The sequence below is a fragment of the Epinephelus moara genome, chromosome 17 (assembly GCF_006386435.1).
Source record: "Epinephelus moara isolate mb chromosome 17, YSFRI_EMoa_1.0, whole genome shotgun sequence".
Classification (NCBI taxonomy): domain Eukaryota; kingdom Metazoa; phylum Chordata; class Actinopteri; order Perciformes; family Serranidae; genus Epinephelus; species Epinephelus moara.
This window is the reverse complement of record NC_065522.1, coordinates 7,423,077-7,443,720: the sequence shown is the minus strand read 5'-3', so window position 1 is coordinate 7,443,720 and position 20,644 is coordinate 7,423,077. Positions and strand designations below refer to the sequence as shown.

Sequence of the window (20,644 nt, the reverse complement as noted above, 5' to 3'; positions counted from 1 at the left end):
TGTGCTAGCTTAGCTAACAGGCTGCTAACTGGCTAATGGGCTATTCAATTCAATTGCCTGTGTTGATTGTCAAGTCAGTTTGTATGGTTAACAAGAACTTGTTTATCTAGTTTTAACACACTGTAAATCTGAGTAATTTTATTGTGCTAGAATGAAATATTTCACAAAGCATGCAACATTCCTGACAGGCCAACATCTTAATTTATTTGTTGCCATGCAAAGTTGGTCCTGTTTTTGTCCTTTGGCCTTGACGGCGTCACTGGCCGCGCACATGTGAGTTGTTGACGGTGACAACGTGTGCGTCGGCTTCGTCGAGTGTACCAAGTGCAGTACGATGCTGGTATATGACAGAAAAAAGACGGGGACCTCGACACTTAGAGGCACATGATGAAGGCTTGCCATGGAAAGAAAGACGAGAGTCAGCCTTCAATGTCCACATTCGTATCTTTAAAAAACAGTCGGGTTTAAACTGGCCCTGGGCTCATAATTACAGTTAAAGGGATGGGCTGGGCCAGGCTCGGGTGGGGTCGGGCTAGATTTTTTGGGCCCGATCTAAGCTCTACCACTGTTGCTTTGGGTAATGAGCATGTGCCAGAAAAAATGATAACAATGGCGGAGTAGCACTATCAGTTTATTTATGTTTTGTTAGCACTGCTTGGTGTAATGACCATGTTAGAAAATACACTTAGACTGTAGTCCCTTTTAGGGCCTATAGATTATTGACCCTTTACGACAATGACATCATTTTATCAAGTGGAGGCAAAACGCTGACTCGCCATCACAGGGCTGGAGGTTATATGGGAGTCTTAAAATGTCATTTTGTTTTGTTACTGGGAGCCAGAATAGAAGGAGTCATGGCTCAAAACTTAAAATTTATCCCATACCAGCTGCCACTGCCCATCAACAAAAACAAAGACAACTACGGTTAAACGTGATGAGACAAAAGGACTGGACAGAGGCAATCATCAAAAATGCTCGCACGTCATATCAGGTTTGGGAAAAAAGTATTAACTGTTGTAGGGATGAATAAATAAATAAATGATCATGTCCACCTCATCAGAATTTGGGGAGGTATTAAGAGGAATATTGGATTTCTCTGTAACCCTAACTTTTTAGTGCATTAGCTAACGTTAGCTTCGATAGCAAAACAAAGTGGAGGAAACCGTTCAAGTGTCGTCCTCCTTTGTAAGATTGGCATAATAATCGACCACAAAGCCGGCCATCCCACCTTCAGCAATCCTGTCAAATCATCCATCTACTGAGTGAGAGCATACGGGTCGGCCAGTCTGGTCCCGTTGGTCAGTGTTAACTTTTTCAAGTCACACTTGCGGAGAGTGAGTGATCTGATAAGGTGCGTTCATAATTTAAGTTTGACGCTCTACACTAAGATGAGAGCCCTGTTGGTTGAAGAAACTGAGCATTATATTTCTATATAAATTCCGGTCTAGAGAGCGGATCCGGAATTCACCAAATTCACCAAAGTAAAAGTGTTCACCAAAGTAAACCTTTAAATTCTGGTGCACCATCGATTTACAATAAAAGAAAAAGGTTAACTTAATTGCTTGGAGCTTTTCTTGTAAATTATTCTTTAAATTAAAAAGTTTCACCGCAATTTTATTAGCTTGGTGCTTTTATTTTGACGGAAAGGCGCATCCATCGAATTCCGGATCCTGTCTCTCTCGCCCTCATTCCGGTTCCTTACCAAAATGGCCACTAAACGGTCCCAGACTAGTAAAAGGGTCTATTGCTGCACCACTTAACAACTTCTGCTGTGCCCAGTGTAATTTGATCCAACTCAGCGTCTGCAGTGTAAAGTCTGCCAGAAAGGACAGTTTTGGATCAGACCTGGTCTAACCGCTAGATGCTGGGACAATCTTGAGAGTGGGGTTGTTCTGGATAAAGAATTCAAGAAAGAATTTTGCATGTCTAGAGCATCACTTGAATCTTTAAGTGAGCTCCTACATGGACTCAAAACTGTGACGGTTAACACTGGTGGTTTTTGCATTCTAGTGTGGACAGAGACATATAGATTTTTTTATTTTTTTTAAACAGAGGGGTCAAATATGCCTTTTTAAATTTATCTGTACATGTGTAGAAAGGGCCTAAGACTGTTAAAATGTTTTTTTTATCATTTCTGTTTCCTCTACCACTATACAAAACACTAGAACATTAGTGTCAATTCGTGCACCCCTGTGTGTGTTGAGTTTGTTACGCTCAACAAGCGCTCTTAGGACTTTCAGTCGCTAATTAGCCAATAAATAGCTACATTATTAAACAACTCTGTTAAATGCCACAATCAAATAAACACAAGCAAAATAGCCATCACAAACATAACTTTCAGTCTTTCAGCCCAAATCAGCCACACAGCCCTGCAGCCACTGCTCGCTGCTGTGAGTGTGTGCTTTGTACTAACAAAGCTGCTGTTAGCTGCTGAACAAGAGTCTGTTGCTGTGCAGTGCCTCACTCGTTCTTCGGCTCATGGTGTGTGTGTGTGTGTGTGTGTGTGTGTGTGCTTGGCTACTGGGTGAGCTGCTAACCAGAGCCTGTTGCTGCACATCAGCTCCTGTGGTGTGACGAACACAACACATTTTTATTTTTGCTTCACCTGGACTTAAAAGAAAAGATTTAGCCTACTCTCTTCCATGCCTAGAATTAAATGAGAAGATCTATACCACTTTCTTGGTCGTTCAGTGAATGAGTAGTTAGTTAGCTTAGCATAAAGGCTGGAAATGGAGAGACAGCTACCCTGGCTAAGCCCAAAGAGAACAATGTCCACCTACCAGCACTTCTAATTGTTTTGGGGTTTTTTTCTTTAAAGATTAATTTTTTTCTTCATTAGTTCATCAACAGTCCCTGCTCTAAGAAAGTTAGAGTCAAGACATTCATGTTTTCATTTTTGTGCTTTTTTTGTACATTCCCAAATTTATTTGCATTTAATAAAACAACAGTCAGCAAATGCGAGGCTCGTTCGTGTTCAAGCCTAGTAAAACTGCACAATTCACAGAGTGGGTAAGATATCCACAGAATTAAACAAAGCACAGAACGATGAGTCCACAAAAACACATAATGGACATAATGAAGAGTGTTCAAGCTGGCAAAACAAACAGAATATCAGAAGAAAAATCTGTGTATTTGATGAAGTCAGGAGACGAAACACAGCCCTACCCAGTAGCAGAAAATCCACCAATTTTTCTAAAATCCTCAAATTCGTCTTTCAGCCAACACTATACTTAAGGTGGTTCTGGTGCTTTCCATTGTCATAGTATATTTCCTTTGCAGCAGAAGGGGAATTAATAGGTGCCTAGCAACTCATTCTCACTCTGGGACATCATTAATCCAGCTCTGATTAAACTAAACAGGAGTGACAATAATGCTACGATCTGATGCCCTGACAATAATCATTAGTAGAGGTCAAAAGTGAGGGCTAGAAGTTCAAAAACAAGGTACTGTCTCCAGTGTCTTAACAAATCTTACCTGAGAAAGCCTTGAAGAAGTCACAGGCCTAATATAAAGGTTACCAAAACAAGCTGTAGAAACAATAATTTTTCATATATCTATAATAGTAGTATAGTAGTATATTAAATAGTTAAGTTAGTGTGAGTATATTGAGTGGAATGACTTGGTTTCTGATTGCTTTTTGAATGTACAATGTCTTGTTTTCACTCATAGGGCTTTCCATTATAAAGTGGCAGGTTGGAGTGGATTAAAGTGCTGTATTTCAGTATAAAACATCATTTGTGCCTCTGTGGTGCTCCATGAAAGCTGATGAAAGGTCATGTATCGTCATGTCACCGTGATGTAAAAGGTGTATGTATGTGTGTGTGTGTGTGTCAGACTCAGACTGAGAGTCAGTCATGAGTGTGCATGGCGGTGGGTGAGACGGTGGTTGGGTTTCGCAGCGGCGTGGGGTGCACAGAGAGGTGCCGAGACGGGCTCTGATTCCCGGTATCAGCAACTTCAAACCTCCCCTGTGATACCACAGCACCTCGGCGGCCCTGTATTATACCAAGACCCTGAAACTCTGCTGAGAATTAGCTTTACTTTCAGCTGTTAAAGGGACTGTTTGACATTTTTATCAAAGGAATGGTTTTAAATAGATGATTTTGAGCAAGAAACTGAGAAGTTTTATAAGATTACATTACACGTAACAGTATCACTAACGTAACTAAAAAGATCCATCATGAGATTTCACGTTTCATGTATAAACTTCTAAGGAGACCTCTTGTGTCATTAATTTAGTTTGCTGATTTCTATATTTTATATGGAATCAAACACTTTGCCCATCACATGCGATTATCAGACACCAACAAAGATTACACGTCAACATTTGCAATAAGATATCTTCAAGTAGGCCTTCATTTTCAAATAATCTCACTCAAAATCTTGATAAATGTAGACCTAAATTATACACATAAATACTGTATCAAATGAGCAGTACTTATACAGAAAGGCTTATTTTAGAGTGGTATATTACAGGGGTGTAGGTTTCATTTCAACATTGGAGGGGATCACAAATAAAACGGGGAGTTAAGAGGTCCTCGGCCAGAAAATTTTGAGCACCAGACACTTAATTTCTCGCATCCTGGTGAATTTTTATGCACCGATTTGTCTTTTTCCTGCAACAAAAGTCTACTACTTTCATGGTTTTATCAGAGGTAGTAGACTTCCAATAAAAAACTGAGGGGGATGTGACGCCCTCAATACTTTTTTTTTTTAATTACTGATGGCTTAATGTGTGATCAACATGGTAATGTTGCAGCTGGTCAAGGTGGAGCTGATTTTACCTGTTTCGTATACTGCTGTTGTTTGAAGAGTGTATTTTACATTATTTCAAAAGCTGATTTGCATCGAAAAATTATAGGCTAATATACATCATATACTAATGTATATTGGTATTAGTGCATAAAACAGTTCTCTGAATTGCAATGGAGTCCTTTAGAAGTAACAAGAAGCACAGAATTGGAAAAACTCCAAGTACAAGTACTGGAAAATTCTAGTTAAACACAGTAAGCAAATGTGTTAGTTGCTTTCCACAGCTGAATAAAAGTAGAAGTAACAGGTAAAAGTGTAAAATCAGGTCGAGCAATGACAGACTGTCAGTGTAATGAGCAAAACAACAGACTGTTGTGGTAAATACAGGTACAATCATGATGGTTTACAGTAAGTGTTAGTGTTCTTTGCTCTCCTTCGGTGCTGCTCTAACCGATAATGTCAAGACTTAAAACAGAACTGAAAATCAATTGTGCGGATAGATAAAACATTGTTATCATTTTATTATTGACAGTATGTAAAACCATTCTTCCTGTAGGAAGTGTCAGTCTATGTAGATCTACTGTATATGAACCCTACTCTTCTACCGATATCTAAAGCATCCTACAGCAATAATTCATACGTACATATGCATACATATATATATATATGCAGTGTCACAGTCCTTTTATACACAAGAACTATTATTTATATATAAAAGCAACTGTGGGAAATACAGTACATACAGAGAGAAAGTATTAGTATTTCTCAAATTGCTCATCCATCTACTCAATTTCGTCAAAGCTGATTCATCTTACAGGAAGTTTGTTTATAAATCACTGAATTTAGCAGAATGGTCTCAGAGACCACGATCGAACACGCTGTGAAAGCAAACTGCATTTGTGTTTTTTTAAAAGGTATATTGAAAGTTATCTGGGGTCAAAGTGTTGCTTAGCATTAAAAATTAACACATTTGCTTTGCTACGTTTTAAAACGAGACATATTGTTGAGGTTTTTTGACAATAGTTACTTTAAGAGTCAGTGTTTAACCTATTTTGTGAAACTTGTGGCTATGTGCGCTGCGTACATTTTAGAGTCATGTGTCATGAGCCGATATAACCCATCTGAGGATGTTGATAAACTCTACATGCTTCCTCTGTTAACATCTGTGACACACTTACACACACCTGTACGGACTGAAAATAGTGAACGTCTCATCTGATATTATCTTCGGCAAACAGGAGCACAAGACAGCAACACACGACACAGAACCCACTCCTACAAAGATGTTGTCACAAACACAAATAAACATGGAGTACACAGGAGTCGGTACAGAACTTTCTGTTTATTCATCTCCAATTCAGTTGACTTGACAGACTTGATGCAGCTTGCAAAAACAATTGTTTACGAGCACTCTTAAAAGACCTTAAACCAAGTCACCACACAAATTAACCTGTTTTCCTGTGTGACAAATGCCGTTGTTAGAAAAGAAAAAAAAAATCCATGAAAGAAAATAAAACTGTCGCTAAAACAGAACTTCTTCAAATTTATAATTAAAAACCACCAAAAAGGACTGCTTAAGAAATGCCCGAGGAACAGGAATGGAATGTTTTTCACATAATTGGACAGATAGTCAACAATAATAAAATAAAAAAAGGATTAATACTCAGTGGATGAGAGTCTGAGGGGTCTGAATCTGTTTTTCTTCTACAACAAAAAAAGACAAAGAGAAATGTCCTGAATCTTATGGATATGCGATCGTATTTCTAAGGATTCGGACTGACTTTCTAGTTTTCGTTTTTAAAAACATGTCTAATCTGTGGGTAGCTTTCCTATTGTTTGGCTCCATCTTTAGCCTGCATAGGGGAACTGCAACAGCACCGCTTGTCCGGGTGCTAGGGTGATTTTGTCCAGGTCGACCATGGAGTCTACCTCTTGGTCTTTATCAGTTGACAGCTTCACCTTGGCTCTCTCTGGCAACTCTAGTCCTTCTGCAGAAACAAAGATCGTAGTGTTAATGTAAGTTATTGCAGAGGACACATTACACCTTGACTCAATCCTTCTGTTGAACTTGCCTGTCGGTGCCAGTTTGAATTGAAGTGTCTCAGCTGTTGCTCCCCAGTTGACAGCTGTTATGAATCTTTCGCTTTGGTCCCACACACGCAGGAAAGAGAGGGAGGAAGTGGAGGAGGAGAGAGGATAGTAGTCGCCGTGGAGGAGAGAGCGCTCTTTGCCTCGCAGGTCGCTGAGGGATTTAAACCACGTCCTCACAGCGACGCGTTCCTCCCGCTGAGCCTGTGAACAAGAGAATCGGAAAAGGTTTTAAAAACACAGAGGAAATCAATAAGGACACTAACACTCGCTGTGAACACACTCTTACCTCAGCAGTCTCATTGACAGCCTCTCCTTCAGCTGGTTTCTTCTCTATGTCCCACACCATCTTAGGAGATTCTGCACCCTGATAAGGAAATGAAGAGGGGGGGGGGGGGAAAGGTTACACTCTGGAACAGCTGTAAGGTCACTGAAACATTTTTACATCTCAGTTTCATAGCTTACAACTGCCTGAAGGCCGATCTCATCTCCGTAGGTAAACACTGGGGTTCCAGGCATGGTGAACAGCAGGAGCTGGTAGAGACGAATCAGAGCAGGAGTCGCCGCTTGTTTAGACAGCTGGTCCTGTTGAGCGGCACCCAGACCCCATCCCAGACTTCTCTGCTGAGAGTGCAATGTGTCCATGGCCATGATGCGCCCCTTACCTGCACGTATTTAGGTAAAATTCCATCATGCACTGCACCAATTTGCACCAACTGGTTGGTTTTCACACACAAATTAACTTTTGTTTCAGTGCAATTGATAGCTCCTGATTTACACACTACATAATCATAAGATAAAATAGACAAAATAAGTAGCAATGGAGTTAAAATTAAAAATAATGGATGTAGTTTGTCAGAAACATCCTGATGCTGTGTTTAAATAATAGCCAAAAAATTAAGATGAACACTTGACACACATGCAAGTACGGCAAAAGAAACGAGATTCCAACATACCTTCTTTTTTGCTGCTGAGCAGGTCAGACAGGACCAAGTCTACACCTGTGGTATTGATGAGCTGAGACACCTCTGCAGACGAAACACCTTCAACAACACCCATCAGAGCCCTGTGGAAAAAGAATGTGCAAAGGTTAAATCACATAGACTGCTGACACTGTATTTAGTTAGTTGAAAGTAGAAAATGTTAAGTTATGGCATCTTGAAATACCCCATCGAATGTTAAAAATTAGATTGTCATTCCTAAAACCCGCCACAAGGTGTCACTTCACCATGAGAGAGTGTAAAGCCCCATCTGCCTGGAAGCCTGCCTTGTTGAGCCATCTCCCCCTGACCCCCACCCACAGTCCCCCTGCAGCACTGGAATGCTTTTAATCTCCACCTTCTCTCCGGAAACACTGGCAAGGTCAACATCCTGACATTTTACTCATGCGCTGAAATTACTTTGCCAGCAAAGAGCAGTCCTACAAATTCTTTACTTTAAAATCTTCTGTCCCAATTAATTGCTGGAAGCCATTTTTTGTTCTCTTTTTTTGCCAAATTGAGCTTCTTCTAATACCTAATTTTCAAATAAATACCGCTGCAGTCTTTGCTCAAAACTGCTTGCTCTGTATCTGTGGGCAATAGCTACATTTATTCAGAAATCTTGCAAATGAAACATCCTGTGTCATTGCACTGACTGTCTACTTGCGCAGAACCAAAGAGAGACATAAAATGGCAGCCGTAGTTACCTGCTCTTGGTGTCGTCAGTGCGGTTGCCCTGTACGGCTTCACGCAGCTTTGACCAATCAAGAGAGTTGGTGGCAACAGTGAGGTCGGATACCTTGATGCCATCAACACCCAAATTCAGCCAGTGCTCTGCTGCAGCCTGAAAGATTCAGCAACAACAGAATCAGGAATAGTTCAGTGACATGGATACTTTCAATCAGGCAACAGTTTCACACACTTAAAAGTTACTAAATGAAGGACCACAGGACATAGTGAGTGTGTCCTACCTTGACTTTATCCATCACATCACCAACATCACCCGGTGTAAACCAGGGAGAGGCTCCCAGGTAGTTTGGAGTCAGGTCAAGCACCACAGAAATACCTAAAGGGGAAAAGTAGACAAAAGCAGTTCACATTCAGCATCTGGATTTGAGCAGTCCAAAACACAGCAAAATCTGTCTTGCTTTTAATTGAGAATGAACCCCTTACCCTTCTTGTGGGCCTTTTCCAGCACAGCAACTAGGGCGTCCTGATTTCCCTGGGTCGGGTTGATCTGTTGCAGATTAAGGGTGTTTGGCTGGTCTTCCTGAACGGTGTGAAGAGGGCCGAGAACAAGGCCTTTCACCTTCAACTTGTTGATTTCATCCAACTTTGCCTCAACACCTAGAGACAGACAGAGGAACAGAGAGGAAGAATGAAATGTTGTGTCAGGGTGAATTTCACATTGAGCAAAGACAACAGAGAGTTGATGTAGCAGGGTGAGAGGGGTGGAAAGAGAGGGCAAATGTCTGGTGAGACATTTTGATGGTTTAGGAGAAAGCCCAGTGAAGAAAGGTGCTGCTCTTTTTGCTAGGTATTGACTCAAAGCAGGAGCATGTGAATGACTCCCCCCCACACCCTCTGCTGGCCATGTGAAGTCTGAGCACAAGGAGGTCCTTTATGTGAAAACTCCACCATGTCACGTGTGGTTGTTGGAATTCTGCCCAAGGCCTGTTGGAAACCCAAGTGCTCCCTACTTATTCACTCTAAGAACAGCAGAACAACCTGCCCCCCTTCCTGCCTCTTAAAACCAAAACAGGAAAAAAAAAGAAGCCTAATAATTGTGAACGTTGTTTAGTGGCATTTAACAAAGAAAAGAAAAAATGCTTGTTAGACAAGTTTAATCACTTTTGAGATCCCAAGTGAAGAAACTTTTATCTGCAAACCACTAAAAAATGTACAAGATTGCTCAACCCTGACCTCAAAGCTGAGTAGGAGAGATATGAAAGGAATGACTCGCAGGCTTTTTACGTCCTTTAGACCTTGAGTCACTTGTTGTCAGCCTTGTCAGCAGTTTGGTATCTGGCCAGCTGAAATAGGCCACACAGAACTAAGGAAACCCAAGACCAAACCACCTTGTATAGATAATCTCAATCCTTATTTTGGGAGTAAGGATGGCACAATAGGCAAATAAGATCATGCAAACAGTAGCAAGAAAGGGCATCGCTATAGACATTAAAAGTCTGAAATTTAAAGTACCTTTCAATCCCTCAGAGAAAGCTTCAAGGTCAGAGATCTGGTACAGAGGGCCTTCGTTCCACCAGTTCATCGTGGGGATGGGTTTGCAGCGAGGGGCCTGGACTATGATCACTATGGCTCCAGCCAGCATGCCTACCCAGCCCAGCCAGAACAGGACCAGGAGCACCCAACGGGTTCGCACCCATCTAAACACAAAGGATGAGATTGGGGGATAAAAAAAAGTTAAGATGACCAATGACTTTATGCCACACACCAATACAAGACCTGTATATCTTAAAACATTGTTCAAAGCAATTCTTTTCCAGTGGCTTACCCTGGAGTGCCAGCAACCTTCATCAGCTCCTCTTTAGACAGGCCGGTGAATGTAACCTCGTCCTCCGGAACCTTCAGCTTGACACTGCCATTTTTCTCCCCGCCTGCAGCCTGGCCATCACCAGTCATGGGCTGCTTCTCAGGGTCCAGCTCATTGAGCTCCACTTCTTTCATATCGATCTCTGTGTCCTTATTCATGATTCAATCTGATTTCTGTAGAGATGGAGGTATAGAGGAGTGAATAAAAGAAGGAGGAGGAGGAAATAATGGACTGTCACGTTAATTGGTCTTCATGTGAGGAAGGGTGTGGGTCTGAAACACTTGTGCTTAGCAATAACAGTCTTATTTCACTGGAAAATACAATGTGACCAAACATATGGACAATGATGAGATAGCAAAGAGAACAAAGTTGTTAGTCTAACACCTGTTGCATACAGTAACGTTACCTCACAGTTAAGACGTGAAAACAAATGTTAGACTCCTAAAACTAGCTAGCGAGCTAATTCCTAAAGCAGAAATCAAATGGGCGTTGCTAATTAACACTTGCGTCAGGTAACAGCCTCAAATTTTTAAGCAAGTAACTGACAAAAAGCTCAACAACACATAAAACCGGAGATTAACTTTGTTTACTTACACTGCACTTTGTAATTACAGCATTTGTTGCTCTAAGAACAATTACAAGGGGCAGACAACCCTTGAAATGTTCGTTACGAGTCGTGTGTTCAACAGTTGACTGATGAAACAGCGGCCGGCAGTTACGGGCTGCGTTCAGCGACGCACAACGGAAACAATATTCCTTCACAATAAAACTATTACATTTATCAAAGCGGTGACAGGAATAGTTAATATTTAAAAACCATTGCCATCCTTTTTGAGACCACTTCTAGGAACAATGTTTGACATAAAAGATTTTTTTTCCCATTTCTATAAACTAATTAATTTATTCGATCGGAAGTACATTAGTTAGCCGGTTTCTTCTAGTCAAGTTAACGTTTCAATTAGTTTCACATAAATTATTCGACGAAAATACCTGCCCAGCTGTTAAAACAACTAATTCAAGTAAAAACGGACCGGTCGAAACCAAGAAATGTTTACTATTTGTGTAATTTGTCTTCTGTAAAGATGATGAAATCAAGTTCATCGCTACGTCATCTTCTGGTGCACGAGGCTCCTAACAGCTTGTACTCTACTTCCCAGTGATGATGGCCCCATAAAAGCGGTTTAATTCAGAGTTACACCACCATGAGCTTGTCCTGTGGCTGTAAACTCAAAGACGTACATTCAACACTACCTGTAAAAGCCAACGTATAGTCCGTCCGGGTTTTCTCCCCCTCTTTCAGTCGATAATCCTGTTGCCTCTGCTAATCTTGTTTCAGACCGGCCGGCTCGGTCTGTATATGTAGCAGCCCTGGTTTCTCCGCCCACCAGGGGACGACCCAGTAATTTCCCCCCTCCTCTCTGTCTCTCCGTTCCTAGGAACAAATGTTAGGCTACACCCTGTGCTCCAAATCAACATTAATTTTAATACCACATGTCCAGTCTATTAGAGCACTTATTTGAACCACATTTCTGTATTGGGTCTGTCCTTACACTGTTTCAGCCTTTGACACATATGCCTACAGAAGACAAGACATGACATGCAGAACTCTGTTTTGTGTTTTTATTCCAGACTGAAGTAAAATTCCACCATAAATAGGGGCTAATAGAGATGACATGTGGGTACCTAACAAACCAAGTTAGGTTATGCAAACACTTCCTCAAGATAATACAATCAGTTGCGTAGACCATGTTGATGACCCACTGATTGATGGACTGATCGCACACTATAGGCTCATGCTGAGGCCTTTCGTCTTTTGATTAGTGTCGATTGCCTCTCTGCTCCTTATTGATCTAATTTAACCCCCACTTCCTACCACTTCTCTCCCTCTGTGACACCACACAGACTTCATTTGCGTCACTTTTTGGCTTCCATTAACATTTGACAAGCACTCACTGAGTAATCTGTTCAGTCTGATATGATCATGTTCTCATTTTAGTGCTAACTTATGCAACAAAGTAAAGTAATCCCTTCTTGGCTGAATTGGACTTGCGTGGCTTTCCAGTTTTCTCCTGGTAGCTGAGCAACAGTGCTGCTGTAGTAAGCAAATGATTAAAAAATGTCCTTTTATAAATGTCACACATGTGTCTTCATAAGTAGAACATTTCTTGTACAGAAAATAATCCGACACACCAGACTCTCCCACTAGAACTAGCAAACCATACCACCAAACAGTACCAAAATATATTATGTTTAAGACAAGAATAATATCACAAATTATTCCAAATCAGCTTTCAAATAATACAAGACCTACAAAATGGATGCATTGAATTAATACTGAATTAATATATTTTAGACAGAACACCCACATCATGTCTTGTCTGAGTGTGGCTCTGAAAATAGCTGGTGAATCCCCTTTTTAAAATGTCAGGTTGTTGACATTACTGCTGTATCGTTTAGTTTTGTCGCTGTTTCTGCCCATGCTTGTGCTCTGAGACCTTCCCAGCTGTTGTTGATCTCTATTTAACAGCAGACTTCTAGGAAAAGCATCCACAGAATCCCACTGTCAAGTACATTAAGTACATGTACACAAAGTTGTGGGCTATTTATGAGAAAGCACATAAGTTTTATTATTACTGAGTAAATAAGACACATGATACTGTTCTGTTGTAACTGTTCAGAGGGTAATATTTTTGGTTTCGCAATTTACAAACTGCTGTCTTTTTGTAACAGGTAACTTCAGGAACACGCTCCACCACTTTGCTCTGGTGTAACTGTGCCTTTGCTTGTATGTGCTTGTTTTGAACACCTGTATGTTTTCGTTCAGTCTCTATCCTATCGCCCTGAGGGGACAATCAACGGGGAGCCGCATTTTCACTCTGTTTCTTTAAACAACCCCCATGTTATTTTATGTAAGTGGATCCCAAATCGTGACCTGTGTTCCTACAGATTATTCCTCCTGCAAATCAAAGGATATCCTTATTTTAACATGAATAATACCACTGAGAGAAAACAAGTTTATTCACTCTAACCCCTGCTACAGTACCATGTGTTGTCAGACAGTTCAATGTAAACACATTTACAATAACATCTTTCTAAATGCAGGCCTTTCTAAACTTGGGCCTGGGATAAAATTAATCCAGTGGGGGTGTCCGAGCTGCTGCATTTCTATTTGTGGATTTGTGACACTGCAACCTTGCATGACCCTTTCATGTCACCTTAATTATTGATCCAGGTTTTGGAAATTATAACAACCCGATGCAACTAGGAGTACTTCTTCTTCAATATAGAACTGGAAACCTGGAGACTTAATCTAATGAGCATATAAATTTAGCCACAGACTAAATGTGGGTCCACAGCACGTGTTTGGAAGCTATATGTCTCAATGTATTGTAGGAATGGTGTCTCTCCTAGAAACAAGCTCAAACACACACCATCTGCTTCTGTTTTTAGCTCGGCCTGAACACGTGTGTGTTTGGCGGAGTCAGGCTGTAATGGAGCTGTTGACTGCCGGCCGATGTGAATGCACACTGTGCTGTTGATCAAGGAAGGATGATGGACCGACGCTGTGAGGAAAAACAGCGAAGGGATGATCTCCGTTTCTGTGATATTCATCATACCCTCTGTTTTTTCCTAACTTTCCTGCGTTCGAAGATGAAAGGCGATGGCAAAGGCAAAGGAAAAAACAAGGAAAGAGGACGAGACAGACCACTGGTTTGCTCAGGTAACATGAGTAACAAGGCGTGGCCAAGAGAGCAGGAGGAGTCAGAAGAAAGAGGAGAAAGGGCAGACATGAGAGGGGAAGAGAGGAGGGGGCAGACATATGTAAACATGTTTGTGAGCTGGGGGTGCAGCAAAATTTGGAACAAAAATTGGAGCAGTGGTATTAAGGGAAATGCAACACTGAGCTACAGTGAGACTTCTCCAAAGTGTTTTTCCACATAACAGGTCAACATCCAAGCAACATTTGAAACTTTGTGTGACAGTATATTGATTCACATGTTTTCCAAAGTAGTGACTTTGTCAGCCACCAACAGCAGAGATAAGTTCATGGAGGACACTGATGAAACAACTCACTCTGAGACATGTTCTGTTGTAAAGCAAGCTGCTTTGTTTGTGCGTTTGGCTGTAGAGGAGGGGACAGTATCATTAAATTCATCACAATCATGCACACACACTAACACACACACACACACACACACACACACGGAAAGGAAAGAGAGAGAGGAAAGGAGGGCAAAGTTGCTGCATGGTTTTGTAGACAAGAGAGGAAACAGGCAGGGATTATTGTACATTACACTGTAGTCCGCAGTTCAGAAAGACAACAGTTTACAGCAGATGTCAGGCAAGTTATTTCAACAGCAAGTGTTGTATGGTCATACACAAGTATATTGAATGAGTAAGAGGAAACTGTCATTTTTAACAATTAAAAGTTAAATTCACAGCTGATTTTGTGACTTAAATTTGGCCAAACTCTTAAAGCTATAGAGTACAATGTTTACTTGTAACAAAAGTGGCTTAATGCACAGTTTTAAACACTTCAAATGCACATAACGCAGCTAGTACATAGACAGGTAACTGACACAAATGCTGCTGTGTGGGTCTTAACATAATCAATAATTTGGGTATTCATGTAATTTTTTTCATCCTCAAACAACCAACTTGCCATAATTAATAGCATTACATGTCTTCAAACCACAGATGTATTACATTTGTACGTTATTATGTAGCAAATAAGTTGAAAATTTACATCTTTGCATTTCAACAACGCTGTGGCTAAAACGGGTTATATTAAGGCACAAAAACCACTTTGTTATGATTGGGAAAAGATCATGTTTTGGCTTAGAATACCCGCTTTTGGTGGCACTATCTCAGCTGGAAAAATAGTTATGTCTCGGTAAAAAACAGCTGGTTTTCATGGCACTAACCCGGCTGGAAACACAGTGATATCTTGGTAAAAAAACAACCACTTTTCATGGCACTATCCCAGCTGGAAATGCAGTGATGACTTGCTAAAAAACAACCAGTTTTGTTGTTTGTTTGACTTCAGTAGCTGTCTATACTGTGGTTTCTACTCCCCTCCACATCCCAGTGACAAAGTTAGCCAATATACTATGTCATTTTAGAAACATTGATATATGAAACTTACATATGCAACATATCCATGGTTTTCAGAAATTAACAATGCCTAAAATCCCTATAAGTTTAACTTTTAGTGGTGCCTGCAGGTCTGTGTATTGTTCTGTGACAAATCTATAGTCTGGAGGAACACTCACACACAAACACACACACAGGGCCTCACTATAAATCCTTGTCTGATCCCTCTGAGAGAGTTTATTTTGCAAGACAGCGTGAGCTTGAAAAAAAAAAAAAAAAAAAAGCCACAGCGGAGCAGACCTGGACCAGTTTAAACCAGTTTGGCTGCTGAGGTCTTGTGCTTTTATCTCATTGTCTCAGGCTCAGCGCAGAATACAGTCCGTACAGTTCAAGATGAACCCATAGACCACTATGTTGCACTGATAGTTGGTGAACAATTTACAGAGAAAATTGCAAGTAAAACATTTTATTAGTTTATGCTACACACACACATTCAGTCATGTTGGTTGTACTTCAAAGGGACTTTGTCATATTGTGTAATGTTAATGCTTTATGCTCTAAAATCATTGTAGGTTTATTTTCCTCCAGTCTCTCTTCTCTTTCATTTGTCTTTCAGTCTGTAATATATTTCCTCCTATTCTTTCTTTGTTCCCGATGTGTGGCCTAGTTTTCTCTCACAGACAAAGGGGAGACTGTTTGGTGCGGAAAGCCTCCCTCTGTAACTCTCTCCTGGCATGAATGGAGAGCTAATATGGACACAGCAAACACTAATTAGTTCATCACAGTGCAGTCACCACATAAATACATCGGAAATATGTAAAGAATAAAACACACAGAGTACAGAACTAGCATATAAAAAGGAACATAAAGACTCGGGACACATCCTGCTTGTATGATATATATAGACAATAAGAGTTTAAATTAAAATAAGTGATCTTGTGTTGAAGCATGCTAAGATAAACCATACAAATAACATTCTTTCAGAGACAAATTAAAGAATCTCATTGACATTTTACCATATTTTTCTCCTCTCAGCCCAGTGTCTCTACATTTCACATCTCCCTCTCTCCCAGTCGACATACATCTCTTTCTCATTCACAAACTCTCTCCTCCCCATCCTTTATTGGCCCGCTCTTATGTTACATTTGTTTTTCACTCTCTAAACCTTGTTCCCTCCTCTCAGGCCCTTTCTTTCCCCCTAGCAGCAGGAAACAATGGCTGCACATTATGTAAGAGTGCACGTTTCTGTGAGGAGAATGCCAAACAGTTCACAATTCACAGATGAAGTAGTCTTTCTTTCCCCTCCCCCAATGTGAAGCAGAGTGGCGCAGCGGAAGCGTGCTGGGCCCATAACCCAGAGGTCGATGGATCGAAACCATCCTCTGCTATTTTGCACAGATCGTCCCATCATTGTAGTACATATATCTGAGCTGACTGTGGATTCAGTAACTACACTCAATCACCAATGTGTTCGCAGGAAGCAGTCCATCTATATACCTCTGTGTGACAACAAATGGAAAGACATCAAGTACTAATGCTGAAAGACGAATTTAGGTACTTGAGCAACTGATAATACATGGTAAGAATACTCTGAGACACAAAAAAGTCCTGCAAGTAAAAGTACAAGTGCATTGGCGTCAAAATATATAACGTACCCATTATGTGGATACACACATTATGGCCCATTTCAGCATACTGAATATTATATTACTGTAGTATAATCATTGATGCATTGTGTCCGTCTCTAATGTTGAAGCTGTTAAAGGTGGAGCTCATTTTAATTACTTTATACACAGTCGGGTAGCTTGCCCCTTTACACCCATTATATTTTGTATTACTAAACTAAATCTGCAAAGTGCTGAAGTTATTAAATAAATGTGAAGCATGGAGAACAATATTCCCCCTTGAACTGTAGTGGAGTAGACGTACAAAGTAGCAGAAAATGGAAATACCATATAAAACTGTAGCCTGAACACAACAGGTTTGACTTCTATCTGTCACTGAACTTGTTAGGTTTCCGTCAGTAAAGCCGACCCAGCTCAACAGGTTATCTCAGTTTAAACAGTAACCTCATATCTGTTTGCCGCACATTTTCCCTTCAATTTAACAAGCAATTACCAGAGAGGACAGCAGCACCTGCGACCTTTGAGCTACAGCCTGTTAGGTATCAACTCACACTCAGGCTGCCTCCTGTTCAAGGCCTTGAGAGGGTTTTGATTATGTTTTGATTGCATTTACTTGAGTTTTTGTATAGTTTAGTTTGCATTATAATACTTGTTTATATTGTTTGTTCTTGAATTTTTGTTAAAATAAATTACTTATTTTTATGTAACTCCCCATGTGTTTCCTTATTTGTGATGGTCTTAGAGCCGGACCATAACAGATATAAAACTCTGATATGAGGAACATATTGATCTTGGGGTCATTTCAGTGCCCTCATGAGTCTGTGAATACGGTAAAATAAATAGAGCAAGGTTCTCTGATTTCAGAATGGCCGCATAAAAGATAAGAGCTGGGAAATAGATAAGAGCTTGGGAAATAGATAAGAGCTTGGGAAAGAGGTGGAATGTATTGTTGCACAATATGAATGCACAGCTGGAACTTCCTCAGCATTACAGTAATGTCTGTTGTTGCTCTCTTTGTTGTATTGTCTCAAACAGGGTAAGGCCTCAACCTTTATGTGCTGTTCTTATTTTAGCATCTTTGACACTGAGACACAGACAATGTGAATGCAGATTTGCATTGGTTATATCGAGAAGCTATCATCAAACAAAAGTCATTTAAAAATATGTTACAGACATTTTTATTTAATGTAAAGTCCCTTTTCCACTCGTAGGCATCACCGTGTAAATGACATGAACATTTAGCGCCCCCTGCTGCATTCTGATGATCCTTGCAGAGGTTTAAAAATCTTGTGTAATCGGCAGTTTTATGATTACACATAATGTAATACAATTTGCATATTTTTATGATTTTGACTTCCATTTCAATAAATCACTGTTCCTATGTGAATTACTTCTTAGGTAAATTCAAGGGGTAATGCATGGTTTTACATACAAGTAAACATTGTACTTACACACAGACTTTCTATTCTACGTGGCATTTTAATTTTAATCACTTTGAATTGAATCTCTTTCTTTCCTTTTTTTTTTTTTTTTTTAGATATTTAGAAGAGGTTAGCTGATTACAACATTAATGTACACACTTGTAATTTAAATGCAGTATGTCAAGGCCTGATATTTTGTCTTGATTAATCCATATCATAGCTTTATATGAAAGAACAAAATATAATTCCATTGTTCACAAAGAATTTCAATAGCATTTAAACTGTAAAAACGCACAGAGCACAAGCCTCATGCTACCTAAAGATATTGGAGTTGGTGATATATTCCAGTCGGGAAAAGACAGAACATAACCTGAAACCTAATTTAATTAGTGCCTTGCCATTATGATTATTAGAATAAGGCTAATTAGGCTAGATATAATCTCAACATCAGACAGCAAAGAAAAAACTATATTAAAAATATACAAATAGCTTATCACTGCTACTAATTAGAATGAGATTAACAATAAACAGAAATATTTGAATTGAACTGAACTGATCCTTGCATGTCATAGTAGGTTTTGACATGGAGAATTATGAATTGAGTTAGGTTCTTTTTACTTGAGTTGAATATATTGGATATTTGAGATTTGTCACAGGATATTGAGAATTTTTGTTTGGAAATGAATAAAGTAGCAGAGGATAGGGCATGTAAACTTTTAAACCACAAGAGGGGTTTTTTTGGGGAGTTTTTCCTTATCCGCTGCGAGGGTCATAAGGACAGAGGGATGTCGTATGCTGTAAAGCCCTGTGAGGCAAATTGTGATTTGTGATATTGGGCTTTATAAATAAAATTGATTGATTGATTGATTGAAGAGTTCACAGCAGATGGGCAGAAACAGAAACAGATCTACCCAGATGCTACTACTTTACTGATGACGACTTCAACCAGCTCCAAGGCCAGGAAGCGAAACCAGCCTCAGCAGCAGAAGGCAGAGAGAGAGGGAGGTCACATAACTTGTAACTGTTAGGGATACAATCCTGAAAATAGTCACGCATCACCTGCTGGTTTCCAGAGTATTGTCAAAAACATATGGTGGAAGACATTCAGGAAGTGTAACACTTGTCAACCTGGAGATTCAAACCTTGATACTCTGTATACCCAAGCAAATGATCTACTCACTGTGCCACCAGGAAGACACAGTTTCCTGCTTATCTTATGACTACTTGAGCCGATGATCATGTGCAAACTGGGATTTTTTTTGTGTATGTGTTTTTAAAATAAATAAATAAAAATATCACATCATTCTGCTGGTTTCAGGTGTTTTGTCAAATATTTTGGTGACATTTGGTTAAAAATGAGATGAAACAGAAAATACTGTGCATACAGTACAAATTACATCAAGATATAAAATATATCTGTGGACTCACCATTACACTAACACATTAACATTAACACTATTTGGAACATATGATATATCATATCCAACGAATGTCTTTTTCAATTTTGGTTGGATTTGAATGAAGACATGTGGAGATATAGATGGTGATTCATTTTGAATATTCTTAGAAATATAAGTAACGGGCGTCTGAACTGACTATAGGTTGCAGTTATTATAAATAACTAAATAAATGTTGAAGCTTGGAATGTGAAATGTCATTAAATTTAGATTTATTGTAATATAGCCATGCCTCTACTGAGTCATGACCCTAGATGGTACAAACTGACTTTTGCTCGAATCCTTGCAGCTGATTATGAGAACTTCACTTTCTGAAACTTTACAAAGTTGTGGCGCCCTCTAGTGGCAGAGTATCCCGAGACTTTTTAGCAAAGCCTGGACAAAACATCCACACATGTGCACAAAGTTTGGTTACAATTGATTAAGCCATTTTTGATTTCTAAGTAAATGTAAAATAGTAATGTAAAATTGAACTTAAGAGGAATGTTTGAAAATGTATAACTACTTTTTGTGCCTGAGGAGTGAGTGGAATTGCAACCCACCTGTCAATTATGGTGAGAATTCGTCCTGCAGTTTTTGTTGCAGAAGAAGAAGAAGAAGAAGAAGAAGGAGAAAGAAAGAAAGAGTGATAAAATAATAATAGAGTTGCATCGACCTTGACGCGTCTACCATA

General features: G+C 39.8%; 1 protein-coding gene and 1 non-coding gene across 3 annotated transcripts; one reads left to right on the top strand and one right to left on the bottom strand.

The window, feature by feature from the left end:
- Positions 1–6,075: 6,075 nt before the first annotated feature.
- slc3a2a (solute carrier family 3 member 2a) lies at positions 6,076–11,771 on the bottom strand. 2 transcript variants are annotated; one of them, XM_050067322.1, is made up of 11 exons: positions 11,626–11,771; positions 10,336–10,547; positions 10,023–10,207; positions 8,994–9,167; positions 8,792–8,886; positions 8,528–8,664; positions 7,797–7,906; positions 7,306–7,505; positions 7,130–7,207; positions 6,825–7,044; positions 6,076–6,740 (listed from the first exon to the last, which is right to left on the bottom strand). In XM_050067322.1, exons 2-11 carry the CDS (start codon positions 10,530–10,532, stop codon positions 6,601–6,603), a joined length of 1,536 nt encoding a protein of 511 aa, XP_049923279.1. In that variant the 5' UTR covers positions 10,533–10,547; positions 11,626–11,771; the 3' UTR covers positions 6,076–6,600. The 2 variants fall into 2 exon arrangements, with proteins under 2 accessions (XP_049923279.1, XP_049923280.1); XM_050067323.1 differs by lacking the exon at positions 11,626–11,771 and adding an exon at positions 10,969–10,992.
- A 5,013-nt stretch (positions 11,772–16,784) lies between these two features.
- On the top strand, positions 16,785–16,856 carry trnam-cau (transfer RNA methionine (anticodon CAU)). Its single transcript has one exon. It is a non-coding gene; the product is annotated as a tRNA-Met (tRNA).
- Positions 16,857–20,644: the final 3,788 nt, after the last annotated feature.

What these genes read in the sequence shown, in the direction of transcription:
- slc3a2a (XM_050067322.1), bottom strand. Translation starts at nt 10,532, where the DNA reads ATGAATAAGGACACAGAGATCGATATGAAAGAAGTGGAGCTCAATGAG. An exon ending in GGAAAAGGCCCACAAGAAGG is followed by an intron (nt 8,887 to 8,993) that starts GTAAGGGGTTCA and finishes TTTCCCCTTTAG; the next exon opens with GTATTTCTGTGGTGCTTGAC. An exon ending in ATGTGATGGATAAAGTCAAG is followed by an intron (nt 8,665 to 8,791) that starts GTAGGACACACT and finishes TGAATCTTTCAG; the next exon opens with GCTGCAGCAGAGCACTGGCT.